The following is a 24,545-nucleotide window of genomic DNA, read 5'->3' as shown; positions in this document are numbered from 1 at the left end:
GAGAGAGAAGGAGGGAGAAGGAGGGGGGGGCGGTAGGCAGTCTCCCATAGGACGGACAAAGCTTTAGGCCTACAGCTTTTAAAATACTTTGAAAAATTAATCGTTAAAAGCGTTTTTTTTACATTCAGATTTAGACCTTTCTTTTTCTTTCCCATTTTATGTCGTTTGGGTTTAGGCTACCGAGAAAAGTCAATCTACTGGTATTTATACGATTTAACCATTTCTCGTGCTCATGTCTCTAAATTTGAGTTAAATAGGCCTATGGGAGAGAGTAGGCCTAGGCTACAGCCACATTTTGCAACAAAACGCATTTTACAACCGGCAGAAACAAATAATAATAATAATAATGAGAAGAAGAAGAAGAAATACCCAAAATCCGGTCTCGGTTGCATTTTCAATCACAACGAGGCCAGCTTAGTGCCATCCCATAATGTCACTGCTGTAGTAAAAATCGGCAGCTTGTGGATTACTACGAAAATACACAAGTAAGTCTCGATTTATGGCCATATTTTAAATGTTAAGTATTTGGATAACAGTTGTTAAGATGTTTTTAATATTGTCAGGAAATTAGATGCAAGTGTTGCTTTTTCCCTTCTATTCATCCGTAAGTCTACAATATTTATACGCCGGTAATCTCGGATGTAGATTGTTTTAATTTTTTGTTAAATATCTTAGTAATGATATTTTTCACTGATGATTTATTGTTCTTATTACATAGAAGCTCAATGAAAATAGATTGTACGGTTGTTATAACATTAAACTTCTGAAGCTTTCTTAAAAATTGTTTATCAATTGTTTATCAGTTGTCTATATGCCATTATCTCTCACATTTGGGTAATCTGGGAAATCTAAAATAATTGAAATGACGAATGAAGTTACTAATTTAAGTTAATAATTGTCATGTGTCGTCGTGCATGTTTTATAGTTATGGCCAACCAAATGCCGCCTCAGCCGAGTCCAACTTCACCACAACCTCAGCTGCAACCAATGCAGCCAGGTCAACCAGTGCAGCCAGGTCAACCAGTGCAGTATTACCCCCCTGGGCAACAACCGGGGCAAGGGGCCGTCATGTACCAGTGAGTTTAACCCCCCCCCCTCTCTCTCTCCAAGAAGAAAAGCTATTTCTAAAAATAAATCGAACCCACTCTTATATTCATTAAAACATATTAACTAGTGTTTGCCCCCATTTTCTATACCCCAGCCCCGCCCCCCCCCCTCTGATCTCCTCTCTGATTGTGTTAAAGGGATAAAAACTCTTCGCATGATATCCATATTTCACAATAAATACATTGTAAACAACTCATAGAAATATAATAAATTGTTTTACCACCAAAACGGCAGCTAATGATTATTCTGGAATTTGTGCTTGCCATTAAATCATGTGACCCCCATAGTTGGCTACACTCTGTAATAACCTCTTAAGAGAATATTACAAAGAAGCCAAACTTTTTAGAATAAAACCAGGGACTCACTTTGAATGACGAAATGAATTCATTTACCATTGATAAATATGGGGAAATTGTACTTTAACCAATGAAAATTCATTTTTGGCCAAAGTGAACAGTAGTTATCCCTTTAACCCGTGTATATCCCTATCTTCCAGACCTCAGCCCGGCGCCCAGGTCATCATGCCGGCCACTGTGGTGACCACGCCAAGACCCTATAGTTACCTCTACTTCTCCATCTTCGTGATGCTCTGCTGCAACTTCTTATTTGGAATATTGGCCCTGATTTTCTCAAGTAAGTATTTTTTTATTTACAACATGCTTTAAATTTGGTCGCTCTTCTCCCCTCTGCAGAACATCTACTCTACAGACTTCTAGTACAAGAGGACAGGTCGTCATCTTACATAGACACTAGACAAAGTTGTCTATATAACGTGTAGACGGCTTTATCCATATGTAAAGTACTCGTACATGTAGTAAATTAGAGACATTGAAGTCATTTTTGGAACAACATTTTTAAAAAATTATGTTCCACATATTCTACGTAATTTGAAGAAATGCTGGACGTGTTGTGTGGAAAGTAGTATTAAAACAGTGAATTTCCTAAGTAAGTTCTCTCTCTGTATCTTGTTCCAGTAAAGTCTCGGAGTGCGACAGACCATGGAGACACCGCCAGCGCCAAGTCCAGCGGCAGCGTGGCCCTGGGCCTTAACATCGCCGGCATCGTGATCACGCTGCTCTGTGTCATCGTTGCTGTGGTTCTGCTGGTCACCAGCCCTTTTATCTTCTGGGCAGCCGCGGTCAGCTCCTACTCCGACTCCGTGGGTAATACCTCGTGGGGGGATTCTTGGGACAGTTTCTGGACGACCATGCCAACCACCTCGGCTTGAATGACCGAAAAAGTGACCACGTCGGCTGTATAAATAATTCAATGTGACAAGAATGGTAGTCTGTTAAGAATTTTACTCTGTTCCTCATGACTATTTGTACATGTACAGGTGACATCCGTTCCATATACTAACCCTAATACCTTAATTAACCCTAACCAGTACTTATCATATTGGAACCTGGACTACATTCCTAGGACTACCATTTCTGTCACATTGGAACGTAGTTTACTAGAGAGAAGACAATAGACAGCCACATCTAACACAAGTGATATGTTTTCAACAGAAAATAAAACTACAGGGATTACGCACGTAGTGTTATGAAGACAAAAATAGACAACAAACTTGTTCGATTTTAAGTACCAGCCATTGAGATACTAACTGCATTTATTTGACCTTATTAAACGAAAGAAGTACCAAATATTTCAAATCGGTTACACGGGTATTTAGTGTACAATGCCGCAATCGAATACGTGCGAAACCGATCTACATATAATGATAAGTAAAATTAATAAAATATTTCAAGGCAATTTTCCCTTTGATAATTTCATATTTGATTTTCTTTGGATATGGCATATTATTTTGTTATAGAAATACTTTTTTAAATTCACTGCTGTTACAATTTTTTCAAATAAGTGTTTTAACGATTTTCAAGGAGTCGTTTTGCCTTGCCCCACGCCTGCGTGTGTATTTTGATGCTCGTAATACTTTAAAGTACGTCTCGCCCTTTAACTCTGTTTATATTTGAGCCTACAGACAAAATCTGTTAAAATATAAGCTTCTGTAGAAGTTTTAAAATATCAAGGACTGGATGAATATGATTGTAACAAATAACGATTGCTTAACGTAATATTTTCCTCTACAAACAAGTGATTCACCAGCACGGCATTTACAAAGAATTGTACAACGTTACTTGTTGATTTTTTAATATTTGAAGACATTTTCCAATTTTGTAATTCACTTTTATGCATTAACGTAGGAGGTTAATAAATTATAGTTATTGTTGTTAAATGAGATAAAGATAGCTATCTTGAGAAAAAAATCCATGTAGAAACCTATTCCTTTAATAAAGTTTTATACATGGACAGAGTGTACCTTTTGATTTCAATAGCCGACAGATGTGTTCCATTTTGTCAGCCTAAAAATCAGTACAGTGCCGAGAAAGTATGCTTTAAAATTAGGACCTCTCCTCCCTTTTTTATTTAAACAGCGTTCGGACAATCTGTTAGATGCGGGTTAAGACTTGATCATTTGATGTCAGACGTCGGCCAGTCATCAGAGCTTGGTACAGTGGAACTTAAGGGAAAAAACAAAAGAAAACAAAAAAAAAAAAAAAAAAAAAAAAAAAAAAAAAAAAACGCTTTTTGTCAGGGATCTTTTACAAACGTAGTTTTCGTACACAAAACGACATTACTGTGAATAACAATATTAATAAAACAATGAAATTAAGTTAATATGGATCTTTTTATTTCTTGTTATGTCGTTGGACAGCTTTGATTACAGTGGTGTTTAGGCAGCTACAATACTGGTATGGCCGCCGATGGTTGCAAAAAGGTAATGGCAAAACCTTCGGCAATTTCAGTTCTCCAATCTATAGCAAGATACCGAACCTGCCTTGGGTTGGACGAAAGGTGGAGTCAGTCTATTGGTTACAATCTAGAAGACAACTTATAAACTACAATTTCACCTCCTTTGACAGTTCTTGTCTGAGCCAAGAAAGCCCAGTTTCTAGTGTCATCGCATTATAAGAAGCACTCTATATGAGCTGCATTTGTTGCAAGAACCGCCAAATCTTACAAGATCTAATGTGGGATACGTTAGTTTCAATCTACCGACTCTCCTTGGTGTGTAATGGCTTAGTCGAGTATTCTGTACAAATAGCAGTTTAATCAATATTTACATTTGCAATTTCAACTATCGATCTCTTTGATTCTAGAGTATGATCAAAGAAATCCATTAGAACCCTTGATTCCTAAGGCTGCAACCGATACACTCAGTAGGCCGTAGCGTCTGAAGGCGCGTTTCCATACAAATCAGGCTGGTCCTTCTATAAGCTTGACGCAGGAAATTTAAGCCAAGCGTCAACTATCTGATGTCGCAAGTTACACTCGGCGTCCAGTTAGCAAGGGGCGAGGTGTACCGTCTGTATGGCGAGATAAGCTCCATCGTGCAGTGTACAGACGGGACGCAACAAGAGCCAACCTAAGATATATGTAAATGCACCTTAATTCCAAACGTTGCAAAATGACGACATAAACCTCTCTACCAACACAAATATAACTACAAGACATAGCCGTTATAGTTGTTTGGGAACGTTAACACTGGTTTCTAGGAGGGGTCAAGATATTCACGTGGAATATAAGGCGCATACTACATCATCAACGACTGAGTTATCGCAGAAATCCCTACATGTTTTGACAAATGAAAACTGAACAAGGGAAGCAGCTACGTTAGCCAATTAAATTAAGCGATATTGTAGATCTAGGGAGTGTATTGCCACCAGTGTTATAAAATTCTGCTTCAAAATGTGTATGCTAGTCTCAGCCAGTGTCATGGAATCTTGGAGTACAAAAGCTATCATCAAATATATGTTGTTTTAAAATTAAATCTAGCAAAACTTGTGCTGAATGAAGAGATAGAAGAATCTACAAAAGGAATGAGATTTCTCAAACAGAGATCAGTCTTTCATTTGATGGATGTGGAGATTGTGACAAAACTATTTAAAACAAAATGTTTACAAATGTTTGGAAAAATGTTTACAAATAATCAGAAAAAAATATGGCAAAGCAGATCATTTGAATGAAAAGGAGTTTGTTCAAATTGCCACAATACAATTCATTGTTACAGCGCTCTTCATATTTTAGTGAAAAATGATATTATATGGAAATGTCTGCCCTTAACAAGAGGGTTAACTTAAACCTTAAAAAGTGAGTTAATAAAAATTTAGACTAAGAATACTTGTACATTTTTTAAAAAAAGCTTGATGTGATTTTGACTAAAAGTGTCAATGTCAACATTCAAAATAAATGTCTCCATATTCAAAGACAAGATAGTAATCATCACTTTAAATTACACATATATGCTACAATTCATATGGAATGACTCAATATAATTAGTCAGGCTCTGAAATACATATTACATACATATACACATAAATATACCTTGTCCAGTTGTGCTGTTACAGGTAGAATAAAACATCAATGAAATTTCTAGTCACTCTTCAGTAAAAACTGTACAATACCAGGTTATATACAGTTTGTATATAATTCCTTGCTTTACAAATTGCCCAATTATATGCATATATTCTATGTATACACACTGGGAACTTTTTAAGTTACAATTGTTTGTGGTGACCACTTTTTACTGCAAGTAAATGTTTACAATATTAATTACAAACTATAGTGTTCTATTCAAAGTTTTATATACATAGAGAATATCACCATCTTTATATATATGTATATATTCTGTGGCAGGTAAACTACTGGCAATCTTGCATTATTTGTCTGAGAACTCTCACATGCTTCTGAAGCCAGACAGTTGACATCTCTTTTATTAACCCCCCAGCACATTACTTCTTTTTTGTACATTCATGCAGATATACTTTTAATGTAGGAACTTACAGCTCCTGCAAGCCTGCTGTCTCTCCTCAATTTAACTGTATATTTCAAAAATCCCTAAAAGCACATTCCTATACCTATTATAACTTTTTGAATACTCTCTATCTGAAATTATCCATATTAAATGCAACCCTGGTTTTATTTTTTATTCTGATAAATCATGTCTCAACATCAACATTATTATTTATCTCCTTTTCATAAAATTTTCACACTCTCTTTCTCATGATCTGTACCTCCACTCCTAAGGAGCTCACTATCTGTTCTTTAAGTTCACAAGATTTCTTCTAAAATCTCATTATTTGTGCCTCCACTTCACAAGAGTTCACTCTCAATCTCCTCCCACTGTTCTCCTCCTGGACTCTCAGGCTGCTGCAACTGTTGCTTCCTGCGATACTGCTTATACTCTTCTCTCAGCTTTGAAAACCTGTCCCCTCTCCCGGTGCGCTCGTGTCGCGAGATATCTGGATCACTGGAGTTAAAGTCACGTGAGCTATTACGGGAAGTTTTTGAGACATTCCTTAAAGCGTCTAAGAGTTCAGACTCAGTTGGGTTATCAAATTCATAGTTTTCATCCACTGAGGCGTCTCTCTTGTGCTGTGTGTCTCCTATGGAGTACGGGGAACTCTCAGTGCTAATATCATGCTCCTGAGGAGTGTTTGTAGAACTGAGAGAAGAATTCATACGACCACGTGCTGACTGTGATGAGGACGACATTGTCTGTGAGGTGTTTCGACTGCCCTGGCCACTGCTGGAGCTTGGCATGTCTCCTGATTGATCCATCTGGGAGATATTGGGCTGTGAATGTGACAGAGAAGCTGATTTGCTGACTGCTCCACCGCTGCTGCCGCGGCCTGAGCTCCCACTCAGACCTGAGGTAACGCTGGTACGATTGGCTGGAATGTCTTTATAGGGGGCGACACTGTCTGCAAATGTCTGAGGAATGACAGTTGTTTCCCCGTCTCTGCCTGAGTCGTCTCTAGTCTTTTCTCCAGTAGATGGCGTTAGTGCATTCCAGGAATGGCGCGGTGTCTCAGACGGCTGATCTACATCAGGTGCACTGCCTCGTGAGGAGCCCTGAAGACGTCTTGCTATAGGTCCACGTCGTGCCCTCTCAATAGCCCCCTGTAACCGGTCTCTTGTGTAATGAAATGGCCGCTCCTCACTTCCCTCTCCTCTAGGATATGATGGAGTTTCTTCACGTTTTGGAGAAGGTGACACACGTGCAATCTGTCTCTCTCTAGAGGGGCTGCTGTCACGTGAAAGTCTCCTGGTGTCAGTCTGAGGAATGTCCCCAGCACTGAACCTTCTCTGTGGCTCCTGGGGGTCAAACGGATACATGTCTGACGACTCTGGGGGTATGGACGACATGTCAATCACAGGACTTAATGCTGCTGCGGATTGTCGTGCTTGTGAGTGGCCACCATCTTGGATATTGCTGGTGGAGGATGGGAAATTAGATGAGGATGTTGGGAAGGTTGAAGAGCTAGGGAAAGTACGGCGCGAAGTGGCTGTTGATGAAGGGTTCACTGAGCTGATTTCATCCAGGTCAAATGGCTGCAGACCCAACTCCTCACTAGGGGAGCTGGTGTGGAAAGTGCGATCAGGACGCAGTGGTTTAGCAGTGCTGTGGCGTACCATGGACCTGGGATGTACAGTTTCCTCACGCTCACTCCCAATACTAGGTGTCTGGAAACTCTGCATGCTGTCTTCTGTAGCATGAGAGCCGCGCTGGAATGGAGGCACTCTCGGAGGTGGAGGTTCCTGACCTGGACGTTCAAATGCAGGTCTGGGAGGTCCATATCTGTCGTATGGAGATGGATCTCTACTGTGATCTCGCACTGGAACCTGAGGTTCTGGTCGCATGCGACTTTGTGGACTGAAGTAGGGCTCTTCTGCATATGGAGGTTGAGAAAAGTCATCATATTCATATCCTCTATTTGAGTAGGTGTGCGGAGGCATGGAATGTGATCTAGGGCGCTCTTCATTCTGTGGAGGCTGATAATAATCATATTCCTCAGGATACCGACCTATAGGTGGAGATGAACGTGATCTGTATGGCAGATATTGTTCATCATCATAACTACCCCTAGATGGCTGCGACAACCGACGTTCATAACCATCCCATGGTTGAAAATGAGGCTGCTGGTCATCGTAACTGTCTCGTTGATGACGAGGTTGATACCTCCTAGGAATGTGTGCCTCCTGAGATCTAGGGATGAACCTTCTCTGGTATCCAACGTCCCCGGGGGTTGGAGACCCCCGCCTTGGGTACAGATCCCCAGGGGGAGTGGGCAGGTAACTCCCTGGGGGTCCACCGGGAATATACTGACTGCTTGGCGGGTTGGCAATATAGTCTCTAAACTGCTGCGACATTCTCCGCGGGTCAAACTCAAACACTGGCCCTGGGGACATGCGGCCATGTTGTTGTGGTTGGAATCTTGGCCCAAACTGTCCCCTGTATTCATTTTCCCTACGACGAGGAGAGTATTGCCCTGTATCATACTCTTCTGGACGTGGAGAGTATCTCCTGATGGCATCCTCATAAGAGTCTCTCCGAGAGAGATGCTCTCCACTCTCTGTGGTACGCAGGCGAGCTGAGGGGTGGTCATTGTAGGTACCAAGGGGTCCCGCTCCTGGGGTAAAATATACATGAGGCTCACTGATTATGTCATTCACATCATGATGGTCCATGTTGACATAATTATCACCATCGCTCCACGGTAAGAACCTCCCATCTGCTGTGCGATGGATTTCACTAGGGTGATGGTAGAAGTCAATGTCTACTGGATATGAACCCCCATGGTCGCGATGGACTTTACGCACTTTGTCTGGCTCATAGCCAATGAAGTTTCTATCAAAAATATTTTTATCTCTTGGTCTGTTCCATTTTTCTGCGGCCAGTAAATTGTCCTTGTAAGGGTCAGTGGTCTCCTGGGGGCCGTGGACCACGTATATCTCAGGTTTCACACCACTGAAACCCGAAAAGCCATCTGCGTCTTTTCTGGCATTTTTCTCTTGGCTGGAATAATAAATGAAAAAAAATTATTAAATATCTTTAGAACATATTTGATACAGTCATAATAAGTTAAGAATTAGAACACATTGCAGGTTACATTAGCTTATTTATCAGATTGTATAAAAAGTCCCCATACTTTTTTTTACTGTTAAGTATTATTTTGCTGTAGAATATTAGTAATTCCATCAGTTTGCATTCTCTCCTCAGCAAATAGTTTGCACCAGGGACAGATACAGGGTATTTTAGAAGTGGGTGTAACATGGCGGGGGTGGGGGGGGGGGGGGGAGTTTAAGCACTGCTGGGGTCCTCCCAAATAGTTAATGCACTATAATAAAACAGATTTCTGTTGCATGAAATATTTGAAGATTTCAAATCAGAGGGGCAAGGGGTGTCCTTCCTAAAGTGAAGTAACGTCTAAATTGCAGAGGTAAGTCAGGAAGGTTTCTACAGGAGCAGAAACTGCCCAACTGTTCTGGATCTGCCCCTGAATGACGCCCCATGTTTCTGGGTGAAATGTCCCTGAATGATACCCAATGTCCCTGAATGACAATGAATGCTGCCGAGTGACAATGAGTGCCTCCAAATGTGAGCTTTACAGCTGCCAGAAGCAAAAAACAAAACCACAACGAAAGCCAAAGTGAACGTGAATAGAACATGAACCAAACACATACATCCATATAAAAGTAAACCATAGGAGTATGATGAACTATTTTCCAATGAATATTTATAGTAAACAACTGATCTTATTTACCCATCATGCAATAAAAAAAGGTTGAATACAACAACCATAAAAACCTGTCATTTAATTTACCTTACACCATGAAATTAACAAAAATAACATCACATCCTGGCACCAGTATTATTACAATATATGTTTGTATAATAACTGGACTAGACAGAATACAGCATGCCACATAATTTTTCCCCTCTTTCCGTCTCTGAAAGGTTTTCAATCAATTTTTTTAAAATCACAATCTACAGTTTTGTCCAGGTCTACCTTAGTAATCAACAGTTATGGAATATTTTACCCCTAAATCTTTGTTTATCACAAATTGTAAACCTTCCATTTAGAAGTGGGGATCCTTACATCAACTGAAGCCTTACTGAATTCAAGAGATTTTTGTAAGATTTGGGAACCAACATTAAGTGTTTGTAATAATTACATTCAATTTGGCTCTTGTAAAACATTGACACATACAACACTCACAAGCATGAATAATATGGTAAACAAGCAGTACCTTTCTTTACTTTATTGTTGCTGTTTTTTTAAAGCAAGGTAGAAGGAAGATGTTAACACAGTTCAAAATAGCACACAATTAGAGATTAGTCAGCAAGAATGTAAGGAATCTTCAGCATATTAACAATCACTGATAATACAGCTGCAGAGTAGTCAGACGAGGTGCAAGTCAGAATTCTGCATTTCTATGACATACAAATCAGGGCAGGAGCAGGCAGAGTTGATGACTTAGTCAGTTTATGAATTAGTCAGGAAATACAAACGATTTATCTTTTCCAAAATTTGACCTTTGACTAAACACTTTCAGCAGCTTACTTAAAATGCTATCTCTGACTTGAACCGAGCCTAATTTAAGAGAATTTTTGAATAATCATTTTCCAATGTTTGTTAGAAACTTTTAAGATGATGTAAGAATCATAGGTTTTAAAAAAGTTCTCAGGGTAATAAATGTAATACTACATTTTACTTCTTTTAAGATAAAAACTTGCATTTTCTCTTTCACTTGATACCTACTTTTTATTAAATGCATTTACATGGTTTGGAGTATCATATTTGATATCACCTGAAAAAAGAAAAAAAATCCCTTAAAAGACAATGTCATGTAGATGAAACCATGTCCAAACCTATGACTTTGAATTTTTTTGCAAATATCAACTCACTCACAAAGACGTGAAAAAGTGAAATTCAACCAGTAAATAATTGTAATAATACTATAATAGTAATTTTTATGCTTTTTCTTCAAGATGAACAAAGATTTTTTCTTAAAAAGCTTGAAGGTAAAGGAGGATGTTGCTTTCAAAGCATGAAGTCTTTGATGACAATAGCAGCTGGATTTAATGATTACACCACTTCTAGTTCAATCTTCAGTTCACAATCCTCTCCCTTACCGTATTTCTCTTCTTTCCTTCTCTTCTTCTTCTGCCTTCTTACTCGGCACACAACCACAATGATAATAATGGTAATAATGAGAATGAGGACGCAGCCCACCGCAATGCTGATAATCCCCCCTGCGTTAAGGATGCTCACCGGGACCACTTCTGTGAATGGAAAGAGAGAATGGAGAAGTTATTTTGTAGATGAATAACCAATGTAGGGATTGATAAGTAAATGTATAGATATCTACACTAAGGATTATATACTGATATACACTGTATCATGATGCCATTTTAACTAGTAAAACATGCACACTTTTTAACACAGTAACAGTTTCATTTTCCACCTCAGAACATGCACATATTATGACACATTCAGAACCAGTTGATCCATGGACTAACTAGTCTGTGGATTAAATATGGCGTGCACTTGACAACGGATCCCCACTCCCACTTGCGCCAACCCTGCAGGGGCAGAGCAAATAAATTTAGTACGCTTTCAATTAGGTCCACCATATTTGATTCAGGGACTAGTAAGTCAGAGGATCAACAGGCTGTGAATGTGGCTTTAGCTCCTGATGAAGATGACTGGGATCTCCTGATGATGTGATATCAATGAGTAAATTTGCTTTAATAATACATGCATCAAAGCGACTTTAAACAATATGAACTATATCTTTTCATTAAACATGCATGTTTACATGTATTTTGGATGGAACTTTCTTGTTAACTTATTTTCTGACATCTGACTGCCTGACACCTACTGTCTATGACAATCTCGGCCACATTGCTGGGATAGCTGTATGCATACAAGCTGTACGCAATCACTTGGAACTGGTACGTATCACCTTCCAGAAGGCCTCGTAAGGTGTAGTAAGTTTGGGGATGTTTGATTTTTCCCGATGTCGTTTCCCACCGAGCACTGCCCAGCTTTCGATATCGCAGATGGTAGTAGAAAATTGGCACTTGGGATGCAGTAGGAGGGTCCCACGACACGCGTATGGTCCCGTTGTCAAACAAGATGGCGGTGATGTTTTCTGGGGTGCCTGGACGCGGACCTGGAAACAGACAACACACTCCCTACATCACTTCCATGGAACTTTACTCACCAAGAAAAAATATGTTTGATACATGACAATTTTTTAAAAAGTATATTCTCAAATTACAGGGGTAAGGACTACTGTTAATACAATACACAATGACCATTTATATTGCTGTAAGTTCAAAATAATTGCTTTCATATGTCAATTTACTATATCTATTTAAAATATACTTTTATACTTTACAACACAAAAATAAGATAACAAACACATACAGTTCACATCAACAATAACAAACAAGGCAGCAAAGCTGTCAAATGTACAGACAAAAAGCAGAAAATGATAATGCAAAAATTCTGATGCAATAATACATTATGCTTAACTATCACTTCTAGAATAAGAAGCCAATTTGACTGCTTTGCCAACTCAGGCTGCATTTTAGTCCAATGTTTTTTTTTTTTTTTTTGTAAGTTGGAGAATCATCAATAACATGGCTTTCTCGTAATGATCATCATGGTGGCAGTGTCCAAAATAGGATTTTGGATGACAGGAACAGAGGCAGGTGACGGCTATATGTACAGACTGTGTCTGAACATAAGAAGGTGTAAAATATAACCTAAAGAGTGACATAAATAAGTGAACTGAAATGAAGTTTGCAAGTACTTCACAAAACAATGCACCTCATCAGGCATATGATAAAATTAAAGTAAAATGCTGCTACACCTCTACATAGAAATCATATTCCATTCTTTTACACAAAAAAAAGCATCATTTAGGCGTCTGAAGAGATCTGTGGATAATTCGGGTAAAAAGGACTGAAATCCTGTTTTGCAATGGTACGAGTGTTTTGCTTAATATCACAGGTATGTATGTGCGCTAACACTCCTGCATACATACAGGTGCACAATTATATGGTAATGGCTCAATTATTTTAAATAGGGAATGTGAATTTTATATACTCTGAATTTTTAAAGTCATCATTTCTTAAGATTGGAACATTCCTATTGTGTGGATGAGTTCTGATATATACAATGAGGGCTGGTCATTTCAGGACAGAAAACTCGCTCAACTAAGTGTCCAAAATAGGGTTTTGGACGACAGGGACAGATGCAGGTGACAGCTATATGTACAGATATTTACAAGTTGCTCAACTTAGCCTTTGTGCACCTCTACATGTACACTCCTACCTTGTGGACTCTCAATACGAGGGAAGTAGGTCTGGCCCATGGAGTTGGTAGGAGGTGTGATAGGCAAAGAACCATCATAGCCTGCAAATACGGAATAAAACTCATGCTAACAAAATTATAGCAACTTTAACTAAGTACTAACCATGGAAAAGTAAATGATCTTGATAAAACTGTTTAAGAAATATGTCAAGTCACAGTGTAGGAAATTAACTGAGATAAATTATATGCAATAAAACAGAAATAAAAGGATGAGAAACTTAAACACATTTCTGTTGGCAACAAAACCTTAAACCCTTTTCATTCTAAATCATACATTTTCAAAACAAATTCAATGCATGCCAGGTAATGACAAATAAAAGTATATGTAAAAACGTAGCAAATGTGTATGTAAGCTACTAAATGACATAACAAGAGGGGAACAAACCCGCAGAACCAATCGTTCTAAGTATGGGAGTTGAAAACAAAATACATGTAGTGGGGGTTTGTAGTCATAACATCCAATACAGAACATTCCATGGTAGCAAAAGGCCTTTCCCCAAAGGCCCGTTGTCCTTGTGAAAGTCCCCTATATCTGAGATCTGTGTATATACGTAACACAGCATGATAGGTCTACAAGTATGAGGGAGATAGGTGAAAAAAACCAACCCTCATAAAGCTAACTCTGCCAACTTTACCTTCTTCTCTTTTATAGCACATAAAACAGAAAAATCATACTGCTGTCTCTCTCTCTCTCACACACACACACACACAAAGTACATGCATGCACATACACAACATAATTCCATTTCAATGCCACTGGGAAAATATCCATTTAGGCCACTTACACTACAGAAGTTGATTTGGAGACTAACAGATCCATGGATCAAATATGGCCGACCCACTAAAACACTTGTCATGTAATTCCTGCTGGGAATCTATTTAGTGTGTATTAGGGGATTATGTGACAAGCTTTCAAGAAAGTCAGCCATATTTGAGTTGCAGAACTGTTAGTCTGCAGATCCATTTGCAGCTCAACAGTGATTTTTTGAAGTAATCTAAACCACAAAAACATCAACAAATTGGTTGATCTGTAACAGAAGATATTGAACAAACATGAATTTCATCCATAATTGATATAAAAGAAAGACCAGCAGTAAACTTACACAACATGCTTCACAAATATAAGTGTATTACCAATATGCTTTGACATGCTTTTGTGAACAAGTTTATTCACAGCCGTACCCCATACATGTACATGTAACAGTCACAAAGCACTTGACCATTTCCTACACCATAGTGGGGAATGCTGCATTTTGGGAAAAGTCATCCACTGAATTCATTTAAATTTCAAAAGAAAAAAGTATGGAAACTTCAAAATAACAGCTAGTTGACTCTCCCATAGCTATGCATGATAAATTCCAATTCCACAAGTAAATTTCAGCAATTTGATTTTTATAAAGGCTTCTGAATAAATTATGCCAACAGTATACCAGTTATTAAGAGAATAAATTTAACAAGCAGAAGTGCCTATTCCCATAATGCACTGATTGTACAAAATGATCCCAGCATTGTAGGTCTATAAAATGGTAAGCCTTGGGATAAGTCAAATTGCCAGTCACGTGATCAGGCAATTTGCATATCAGGTCACATGACATTGATTCTTATAAAAAAAGTATGTGAACAAAATAAATCCATCAACATGCAAACAGTAAGGGAAAGTACCCTCTGTCAGTGTGGAAGCCGTGCTTGTTGTTGTAGGAACCCAGCTGCTTGATGGCGTAGTGCTCCCTCTGACGGCTTTTACAAGAGAGAAAACAGAAATAAGCCATGGTCGTATCTTGTTTTCCAAATACTATTTGGGCTTAGTGCTATTTGTTAGAGGGGAAAATAAAGAAATATGTTATACATTTTGGACACTCTTTTTTTCACATCTATATTTCATGGCAGGATTTTTTTTCCAGTTTCCCATGTTGGTGATCAGATTAAAATCATCAACAATGATTTGTCACACTATGTTAAGCAAATATAACTATATCAAATAAAAATTTTTCCAGTTGCTTTGTACCTATTCTGGTTTTGATGCTGATAAAAAATCTACAGCAATTAAACAAAATATTTTTTTGAAAATAGAAAAAGAAAATATACATGCAGTTCCATAAAATAAGATATGAAAAGAGAGTGTCCTCACACACCAATTACAGGATGATGAAATTGATAAAATATGGTGAAAAGTATTGGTAGCTTTGAGGGATAAAAAGGGAGAAAGGAGAAAAATATAAAGAAGGGGTGTTATAAAGAAATAGTCAACAGCCTGTGGTAGCAGCTATATCTTCTGTATGTGCTGCACACTGAAAGATTAATATGTATTAAGATGTCATATGTCAGAAATGCTTCCTAATGCTTGGAAAGAAAGAGAAAACCTGAAAAGATTTAAATGATGGACATGCTCCTTTTTCTTCGCAAGAAATGCTAGCAAATGAGCATAATAAAATAATAGAGGTAATGGTTTAGATAAGTCAAAAATATGTTCGGAATGTCTAATATCAGAGACTAAACAAATCATCCCTCAAAAATTATCTTTAGCAGAGAGCATTTTATCTCATTTGATCCCCTTAGATCTTTCAGACATATTTCTAGACAGTTATATCACCAATCCACAAAGGCCAACATTAAATTGAACTGAAAGTGTTCATTTAATCCTGATATCATTTCAGCTAGTAAAACATGCACTAATACTGCAGGGGAACAATTACATATCAATAGAAATTGGGCAGTCTTAGAAGTGCCTCAAAATGCAGCCAGCTGTGTTCTACCACATGACCACTGTGCATATGAAAAAAGCAAGAGAACCTGGACAAAACTTTGGGACTGGGATACAACATGGTCATAAGTTGACCTGGACACAAAACAATTATTTTTACTTCTTTAACAAGGCCAATAAATCAAGCTTAAAAAGAACATTGACAGAAATTGTAGAAAAATAATACAGCTGAAAGTGTTAGGTGTAACTTGGGTTAGGTGTGATATGGGAAATGTGTTATGTGTGAGGTAATAAATGTGTTAGGTGTGACATGGTAAATGTGTTATGTGTGAGGTAATAAATGTGTTAGGTGTGACATGGTAAATGCGTTAGGTGTGACAGCTTGAATGTGTTGGTTGATATAATCCAATAACAGAATAAGTGAACAAATGCTGAGTGTTATGATTAAATCATCCATAGGAGGGATAAAATATCATGTTTATCATTCTATCCAGTAATTTTTTTATGTCTTCTCTAGAAACAAACAATATTAAGAAATATTTGGCCTGTTGTCACAAACAAAGTGCTAGCATACTGTTATGAATTCTTAGAAACCACATACGTAAGGAACCATCAACAACGGCAAAATCCTCTGAGAACTCAACAATCTGTGCTGATCAGCAGGTGCAGCGACAGCAGCAGGTGCAGCACCAATACAATAACAGCAGTAGCAATGACAATAACAACATCAAGAAATGTGTGCCAGAGAAAATGGATCTACCAGAGTGGTCAGATCTGGACGTGGAGGGTCTGGCGCGGCCTCGGGTCCTTTTCCTGTCGGGTTTGCGGCCGCCTCTGTTTCCAGGGCGACCGTTCTTGGAAGGCAATGGCAACCGAAAGGAGGAAGGAAGTGGAGGGATGTTAGTACGGAACTTCAGATTCCAGGCAAGAGGAGCTGAAGTGGTGATCCTTCTGTAATTGTTACCTGAAACTCCCAGTTAGGTTAGTGTCTTGAAGTATTCTTTTAATATCATATTTCCATTTTCTGGACCCAATAAAAAGCAATAAGTATATGAAAACAAAGTCTATTGGCCTGCAATTTGAAAGTATGCAAATTTCTTTTACAAAAATGACAATTTTTGCAAGCACAGAATGTGCCATGTTGCTTATTTTCCTCACCTTTGGTTCTGGCTAAGACTTTATTGCTAGAGAGTCCGTTACCCAGTTGGTTCCGAGACATCACCATGAACTCATAGGCTGAATCTGGGACCAACTTGTGAATTGTAAAACTTGTGGCTTCAAGAGGAAGAACGCTGATTGTCTGCCAGCCCTGGTCATTTTCCCTCTTGAACCTGGGGTAAAACAAATGAACCAATTGAAATATTCATTGCATTCAAATTATTCTGAAGTGTTTTCTTAAAGTCAGGTAAGTTCATATTTTCTTAAAGTCAAGTAAGCTCAGAATTCAAACTGCTTTTTTAAGTTAATGAATAATAAGCACCTATACCTAAATAAATAAAAAAAAAAAAAAACTTTATTCGCTCATCAAAACTAATACACAGCTGAGAGGGTGATGGGATCAAGGTTAAAAAGCTAAAAGTTTACAAAATGAGTTCTGGTAATCTGCAGGTACCATATCACATAACGCTGTGGGTATCCACCATCATATGCTGGCTTCCAATCTATCTTAGCAGAGAACTGGGTCGTTGTCACGGTAACATTATATGGAGCATGTGGTGTAGTCACTGGAAGTAATATACCATTGATAAAGATATATTTAGTACTAATTTAACAGTTAACCCAAGGTTAAACTGACCACAAACCTCTGATAAACAAATTTACTTTTGATTATCAAAATGTCATGAATTATTATTCCAAAAATATGATAAGATTCATCAGTGTCCACCTTATAAAAGACATAATATCTTAAAACAAAACAGAAAATCGTGAGTAAGAAGCCTGTGTGTGACCCTTACTTTCAATAATGAGCAGCGTGCTAGTTATCACAGTGGTGACAGCATTTTTGGCCACACACTCATATTTCCCATGGTCTGACTTCTGCAGCTGAGATATGGTCAGATTATGGCGATCCCTACTCACTCTGCTGTCATCAGGGACATAGGAATCCGGCTGGGGGGAAAAAAAATGAAAAAATTTTGTAATGGACATGAAAAGGACATTATTCCCTTTAAGACTTATGTTACCTTCACATGGAAATGTCCCATCTATTAAAAATGTGCAATTTCTGCACAGGCTTATATTACTCCAGACACAAGCCTAGGTTTTAAAAAAAGCTAATGGAATAATGATAGTTAATGGAATATGCTACATTAGCACACTATCCACTTCACTTCTCCAAATGGTCGTGCTTACCTTTCTCCAGGATATGACAGGCAATGGTGTCCCTGATGCCGCACACGGGAACGTGACAGACTCTCCTGGCATCCTCTGATAGTAAGGATTGGGCCTCATTGTGAAGTAGGGGGGATCTACAAGACGGAATACATAACATGAGAACATGTCACCACAATCAGTGATAATAATCAAGTAAAAACTGAAGGATGAAGATGTCTTAAAAATATTGTGTATAATGATGTAGGATACATACCTCTTACTACCACCTGCATCAGATCTGAGCTCCTTCCCATGCCATTGTCATTATAAGGAGTACATGTGTAGGCTCCCGTGTCCTCACTCCTGATGTCAGTGAACACCAGTGACCAGTCCTGACCCAGACCAATCCTAGAAATACAACACATCGATTGTGAACATCTTATATCTCTTTATTATTAGAGGGATGGCCAAAAGCTCCCTCTCTCTTCTTTCTCTCTCCACCCCCTCTGCCCCCCCTGTCTCTCCTTTCCTTCTTTTTCTCTCTCATTTCTCTCACCCCTTCCTTTCCTCTCTCTCTCTCTCTCTCTCTCTCTCACACACAACACACACACACACCTACACACACACATACACACACACACACACACACACACCTGCCATTGCTAGACAAATCCACCAGCTGGTTATTCTTGGTCCAGGTGACAGTGTAGACAGGTGGGTTGGCATCTATGGGGCACGGCAGGTAGTCCGTCATGCCTTTGGGAAAATATACATTGCGTTCCACTGGCAACACCTCTGGTGGATCTGAGAGAAGTAAAATTGATAAAATCAGCTCATGATATTACCACAGGGGAATCTATCTTCAGCTATATCTTGTGTAAATCTAAGTCTGGCTTCCCATGTCTAGAATGATCCAACTGGATCAGTCTTACTCCCTGGGGCTTAACTAGGCGTAACAGACATTTAAGCTGGTTAAGTTGATAGCAATTTAGTGAGACTCCCCAGGAAGATAGATCGAACCAAATATCTGTGGGAATGGTCCCTTAGTTTAGTGGGGTATCAAGTCAATGGCTGACAATAAGTGCCACCACCATGATGGTGACAATGATCAGTTTACTTATAGCACACAGAGATTTGACATTAAGAGAACAAATACAGAGTTTTGCTGAAAACAAGATGACTTAGATCACCTCTGAATTCTATTTAAGTCCAATAATTATTTCCCATTCAATCATTGTCAATTTTTGAACCTATTTTTAAAAAATTAAAAAAGTAAAAGCCAAATCAAAACATTATCAGCTTTTGGATATAATTCCATAAATTGATGTGAGCTGAGAGAGATGTACCCAAGCCCAATTCTTACAAGGCATAAGCAGATAAATGAGAATGTCAACATTGGCTGGGTTCCTCATCTTATGCGTCGGATGCAGACAGCCAATAGCCATTAATCCTGAGGTAACAGACCTTCACATGAATGAAGAATCATCACCGCTGTACGTACAAAAGACATGGGCTCTATTTTTAGGTCTAATTACATTTCCTGTAAAGCCGTCATGGAAGAAATCACAGTGCATTTGTCCTGTAATCCCATAAGATATAAGTACAAGAAATTCCCTCTCTCCACAATAAACAGAAAAGAATTAACTAATGCCCCTATTCCCATAACTCTCCATCATACAGCGCCATCTGGCAGAACCTTAGGAGAGAAGGGGCTATGCCAATGTTGACGAAAAAAAATTCACTATTGCTACAAGAACTTTGTTTTGTTTTCCCCTACAATTTATCATTGCAACAGTCTGTCTAGAGAAACATTTGGAGAACATAGCAGTTTTATTTTTTTGTATCAAAAGGCAAGTTTGTAACTATATATTCAACTAGAGGATCAGAGAGGCGATACCGCCTCCGGATATTGTACCACCAGCTGGAGTAAGCGCATTTGTATGGAACCCCCCCCCTCCAAAAAGGGACATCCTCACCAGTCTTGTGCTTGACAAGCTCTATAAAATGCAATCAACAAGAGTTCTCAAAATATGCAAAAAAATATAACTAAAAATGGTACAATCAAGCAGATTTTCGAATTGACTTGCATTTTCCTACCCTTGATCACTCCTGTATTCTCTAGACAAAAGGCCTATTGGTTTACCTTGAAATGTGTTGTAAGTGGTGCATATATGCTGTCAAAAGAGAAAACCTAGGGGAAACAATGGGCACATCTCTGCTAGTTTTAAAGATATGAGAGGCAAGAAAATATGCAAGGCTCAGTTCATGGTGAAAAAGTAGGTCAAAGGTCAATTTCAATATCATAGTATATGAATTTCTATTCAAGTTCAATAGCAACCATGGGCATTTCTTTGCCAATTTTGCAGATTTAAAGGCCAGAAAACATGCAAAAAGCAGTTCATCATAAAAAGTAGGTCAAAGGTCAATTTCAAGGTCACAGATTGCTAGTGTATTACTTCCTATTTAAGTTCAATAGTAACTATGGACCTATCTCTGTCAGTTTTGGAGATAAAGGAGAACGAAAATTTGCAAAATTCAGTTCATAGTAAAAAGTAGGTCAAAGTTCAATTTCAAGGTCACACTTAGATTGCCAGTATATGACTTCCTATTCAAGTTCAATAGTAACTATGGACCTATCTCTGTCAGTTTTGGAGTTAAATGGGAATGAAAATTTGCAAAGTTCAATTCATGGTGAAAAGTAGGTCAAAGGTCAATTTTAAGGTCACTGTTAAATTGCCAGTATGTGACTTCCTATTCAACTTTAATAGTAACTATGGACCTATCTCTGCCACTTTTGGAGATATAAGGAAACAAAAATTTGCAAAGTTCAGTTCATAGTTAAAAGTAGGTCAAAGGTCAATTTTAAGGTCACATTTAGATTGCCACTATATGACTTCCCATTCAAGTTCAATAGTAACTATGGACCTATCTCTGCCAGTTTTGGAGATAAAAGGGAACTAAAATTTGCAAAGTTCAATTCATGGTGAAAAGTAGGTCAAAGGTCAATTTCAAGGTCACATTTAGATTGCCAATATGTGACTTCCTATTCAAGTTCAATAGTAACTATGGACCTATCTCTGCCAGTTTTGGAGATAAAAGAGAACAAAAACTCGCAAAGTTCAATTCATTGGTAAAAGTAGGTCAAAGGTCAATTTTAAGGTCACTGTTAAATTGCCAGTATGTGACTTCCTATTCAACTTTAATAGTAACTATGGACATATCTCTGCCACTTTTGGAGATATAAGGGAACAAACATTTGCAAAGTTCAGTTCATAGTGAAAAGTAGGCCAAAGGTCAATTTCAAGGTCACATTTAGATTGCCACTATATGACTTCCTATTCAACTTCAATAGTAACTACGGACCTATCTCTGCCAGTTTTGGAGATATAAGGGACTAAATGTTATAATTTTGGAGTTACAATAATGTGCCATAAATTTCGTACAGAAAAAATTAATTAAAATAAAGAAAAGGTCATTTGGGTTGAAATTCTTGAAATGGGAGGTGCTCAGAAGTTCCAGATGTTCAAATTTCATGAAATAATGTCATTTCTGACCAGAAGTTGTCTGCCTCGCCAAGCCTTATGTTTTATTTTCCCGGGGTTCAAAATTTATTATCCATTACCGTACTGCACATTTTGCTTTCACCACCAATATGTACTTTTTGATACAGCGTAACTCGAAAACTGTATGGAATACCACCTCCAGTGTTGGGCTTTACATGCTCTACAAAATGCAAAAAAGAATAGGTCTCTAGCATAAACGGTTCCCGAATTAGAGACAGTTTTCAGTTTCGGTATCTTATGGCCGCTACTCCCGTGAAAATGCACCGATTGACCCCAAATTCACGGAGATGAAAGATGACCCGAAGGGTAACACTTTCAAATAATATTATTGGTTAAGTCTGTGTAGTGTCTGAATAACAGCGCAAATAATTTTTTTTTCGTAAAAAATTTCATTTTTTTTGAAAATTTTGGCCCGTTTGACCTTGAAATAAAGGTCAAAGGTCAAATCCAAGGGCATATTTGAAATCTACACATATGACTTTTAGAAAGCCGTCTGTAGAAATTTTTCCCATAATTCCTTCCGTAGGGTAGATAATTAGCATTTAATTTTGCCATTTTTGGACAAGGGTGCATTGCAATGAGCGCCACACCTAGACCCCAATACCGACAAAGCCCAAATTTTACGTGGAACGAGTTGAGATTATAGGTGACCTAAATCCAAGAGATGGGTATGCAGGCCCTTGTGGTCTAGGAGGAGAAGCGGTTACGATGACATGGCGGATGACATACGGGTCGGGACTAAAACCATGTGTACCGCCAGCGCCTACGCTGGTGGTACAATAAAAGAAATAGTACAGTTGTGAACAGGCTAGCCTACTTACAGGTCACATTGAGATATACCTTAGCCTACTTACAGGTCACATTGAGATATACCTTTGCCTACTTACAGGTCACACTGAGATATACCTTAGCCTACTTACAGGTCACGTTGAGATATGCCTTAGCCTACTTACAGGTCACGTTGAGATACGCCTTAGCCTCTGGGGCCATGCCAATGCCGTTAGTGGGTCGACACCTGTACCATCCTGAGTCTGTGCGGAGAACATTACTAATGACCAAACGGCCATCAATTTGAATTTCACCACGCTCCATGAACTTTGGGTGTAACTTTACATCCACATTGTCTCTGTACCATCTGAAAGATATATGATATAATTAAATAATAATGCTTAATGTTCATTTAGCAGAAGCAATTTCATACACTCCTTTTTTGTTTATGGGTGCATTTACAATTAAACTATCATTGCAGGTGGTTCCAACTAACTCTCTGAATGCAGTCACATTATAAGATGAATACACCTCCTCCTGGCATTGAGTAGAATACAGAAAAGCTAGTGATTATACAAGTACCTTGGAAACGAGGAGAATCACCTGTAGGTGACACTGCTATGGAAGACTCACCTGTAGGTAATGTTGCTAGGAAAGGCCTATTTGTAGGTGATTTTGTTAGGGAAGACTCACCTGTAGGTAATGTTGCTAGGAAAGGCCTATTTGTAGGTGATTTTGCTAGGGAAGACTCACCTGTAGGTAGCTAGGGAAGACTTAACTGTAGGTGATGTTGCTAGGGAAGACTCACCTGTAGGTGATATTGCTAGGGAAGACTCACCTGTAGGTGATGTTGCTAGGAAAGGCCTATTTGTAGGTTGCTAGGGAAGACTCACCTGTAGGTGACATTGCTAGGGAAGACTCACCTGTAGGTGATGTTGCTAGGAAAGGCCTATTTGTAGGTGATGTTGCTATGGAAGACTCACCTGTAGGTGATATTTTCAGGGTATCCCTCAGCCTGGCAGTTCAGCTTCACCTTCTGGAACTCCCTTACTGTGGTATTCTCAGGAGGCGTCATAATGAATGCACTGCCTAGAATAGATAGAAATATATCTTGAATGCGTGAGGATTATGTTGTTATAACCATGGGCATTTTTTTACATGAAAAAAAGCATGTACTTTGTACCTTTAAACCCTGAAGCATATAAGAATTAAGTTGACAGGGTAAGGGCCCTATGGTGAGGGGGCAGTGCTCTCTGATACAGTACTTGCATCTATTTCTCAGCTGATATTTACACAATATATTCAATAAATTCTAATGCAGAAAAAATGCTACAAGTGCTTTTCTACTTTATTCCAATAGAATCCATCTCAATTCTTCTGTACTTTCCAACACCCCAGGGGTACACGCGGGCATCAATAACACAACCAGGGCCATAGTTAATGGAGAGGAGGATGAATGGCAACTGGGACTTCAACAAAATGTCAAGATCAATTGTCTGAAACATCCTACTACTGCTTCTTAGACTGGACTTTTCAGCTAACTCTTGTTGTCATGGCAACCTGGACTGGAACTATCTGAACTGAATTCACCAGTGGAGGAGTTGGATTTCTCTGGGATTCAAATGCCAAAGTAACTCATAGTTCTAACGTATTTCAATCTCCCACTTGATCTCTCACCGCTTTTGATTTTTAATTAACTTCTCAAAGTATAAGAAAATTTTAATAACTTTCTTTGCAAGCACTTGCAACTTTCTTTTCTGTCATGTGAGATATGTGAGGAGTCTCAAACATGAAAGCTAATAAGCAAATGTAAAATTAGACCAAATAGATCCCACTGTTCTCAGCCAGTTTCTCAGCTAC

The 24,545-nt window shown here is 38.6% G+C and overlaps 2 protein-coding genes across 10 annotated transcripts in view; one reads left to right on the top strand and one right to left on the bottom strand.

The window, feature by feature from the left end:
* Nucleotides 1-56: 56 nt before the first annotated feature.
* LOC106162604 (uncharacterized) lies at nt 57-3,417 on the top strand. 2 transcript variants are annotated; one of them, XM_013539930.2, is made up of 4 exons: nt 57-485; nt 926-1,076; nt 1,604-1,740; nt 2,082-3,417. In XM_013539930.2, the coding sequence occupies exons 2-4, from the start codon at nt 928-930 to the stop codon at nt 2,333-2,335; spliced, it is 540 nt and encodes a 179-aa protein (XP_013395384.1). In that variant the 5' UTR covers nt 57-485; nt 926-927; the 3' UTR covers nt 2,336-3,417. The 2 variants fall into 2 exon arrangements, with proteins under 2 accessions (XP_013395384.1, XP_086874019.1); XM_087017893.1 differs by having other exon boundaries at nt 139-1,076.
* A 360-nt stretch (nt 3,418-3,777) lies between these two features.
* LOC106162586 (uncharacterized) overlaps nt 3,778-24,545 on the bottom strand; it is a 110,088-nt gene continuing 89,320 nt past the window's right edge. For all 8 annotated transcript variants that reach the window (XM_087017878.1, XM_087017879.1, XM_087017883.1 and 5 more), the window contains 13 exons: nt 23,669-23,774; nt 22,871-23,052; nt 19,008-19,158; nt 18,629-18,762; nt 18,394-18,509; nt 17,997-18,150; nt 17,654-17,765; nt 17,200-17,372; nt 13,302-13,382; nt 11,839-12,132; nt 11,090-11,239; nt 10,716-10,764; nt 3,778-8,968 (listed from right to left, as the gene is read on the bottom strand). In XM_087017878.1, the coding sequence (XP_086874004.1) occupies nt 6,262-8,968; nt 10,716-10,764; nt 11,090-11,239; nt 11,839-12,132; nt 13,302-13,382; nt 17,200-17,372; nt 17,654-17,765; nt 17,997-18,150; nt 18,394-18,509; nt 18,629-18,762; nt 19,008-19,158; nt 22,871-23,052; nt 23,669-23,774 (4,409 nt within the window). In that variant the 3' untranslated portion in view covers nt 3,778-6,261. The remainder of the gene's footprint in view (nt 8,969-10,715; nt 10,765-11,089; nt 11,240-11,838; nt 12,133-13,301; nt 13,383-17,199; nt 17,373-17,653; nt 17,766-17,996; nt 18,151-18,393; nt 18,510-18,628; nt 18,763-19,007; nt 19,159-22,870; nt 23,053-23,668; nt 23,775-24,545) is intronic.

Source organism: Lingula anatina, chromosome 7 (assembly GCF_051362555.1).
Source record: "Lingula anatina isolate TDL-2025a chromosome 7, LinAna3.0, whole genome shotgun sequence".
In the NCBI taxonomy this organism is placed as follows: Eukaryota; Metazoa; Brachiopoda; class Lingulata; order Lingulida; family Lingulidae; genus Lingula; species Lingula anatina.
Note: the sequence above shows the minus strand (reverse complement) of the source record. Positions and strands in the feature narration are given on the sequence as shown.

Coding starts and splice junctions, on each gene's coding strand:
- LOC106162604 (XM_087017893.1), top strand. CDS start 901: ATGTGTCGTCGTGCATGTTTTATAGTTATGGCCAACCAAATGCCGCCT. Junction 1,077..1,603: donor CAAGGGGCCGTCATGTACCA/GTGAGTTTAACC, acceptor CCTATCTTCCAG/ACCTCAGCCCGGCGCCCAGG. Junction 1,741..2,081: donor ATTGGCCCTGATTTTCTCAA/GTAAGTATTTTT, acceptor ATCTTGTTCCAG/TAAAGTCTCGGAGTGCGACA.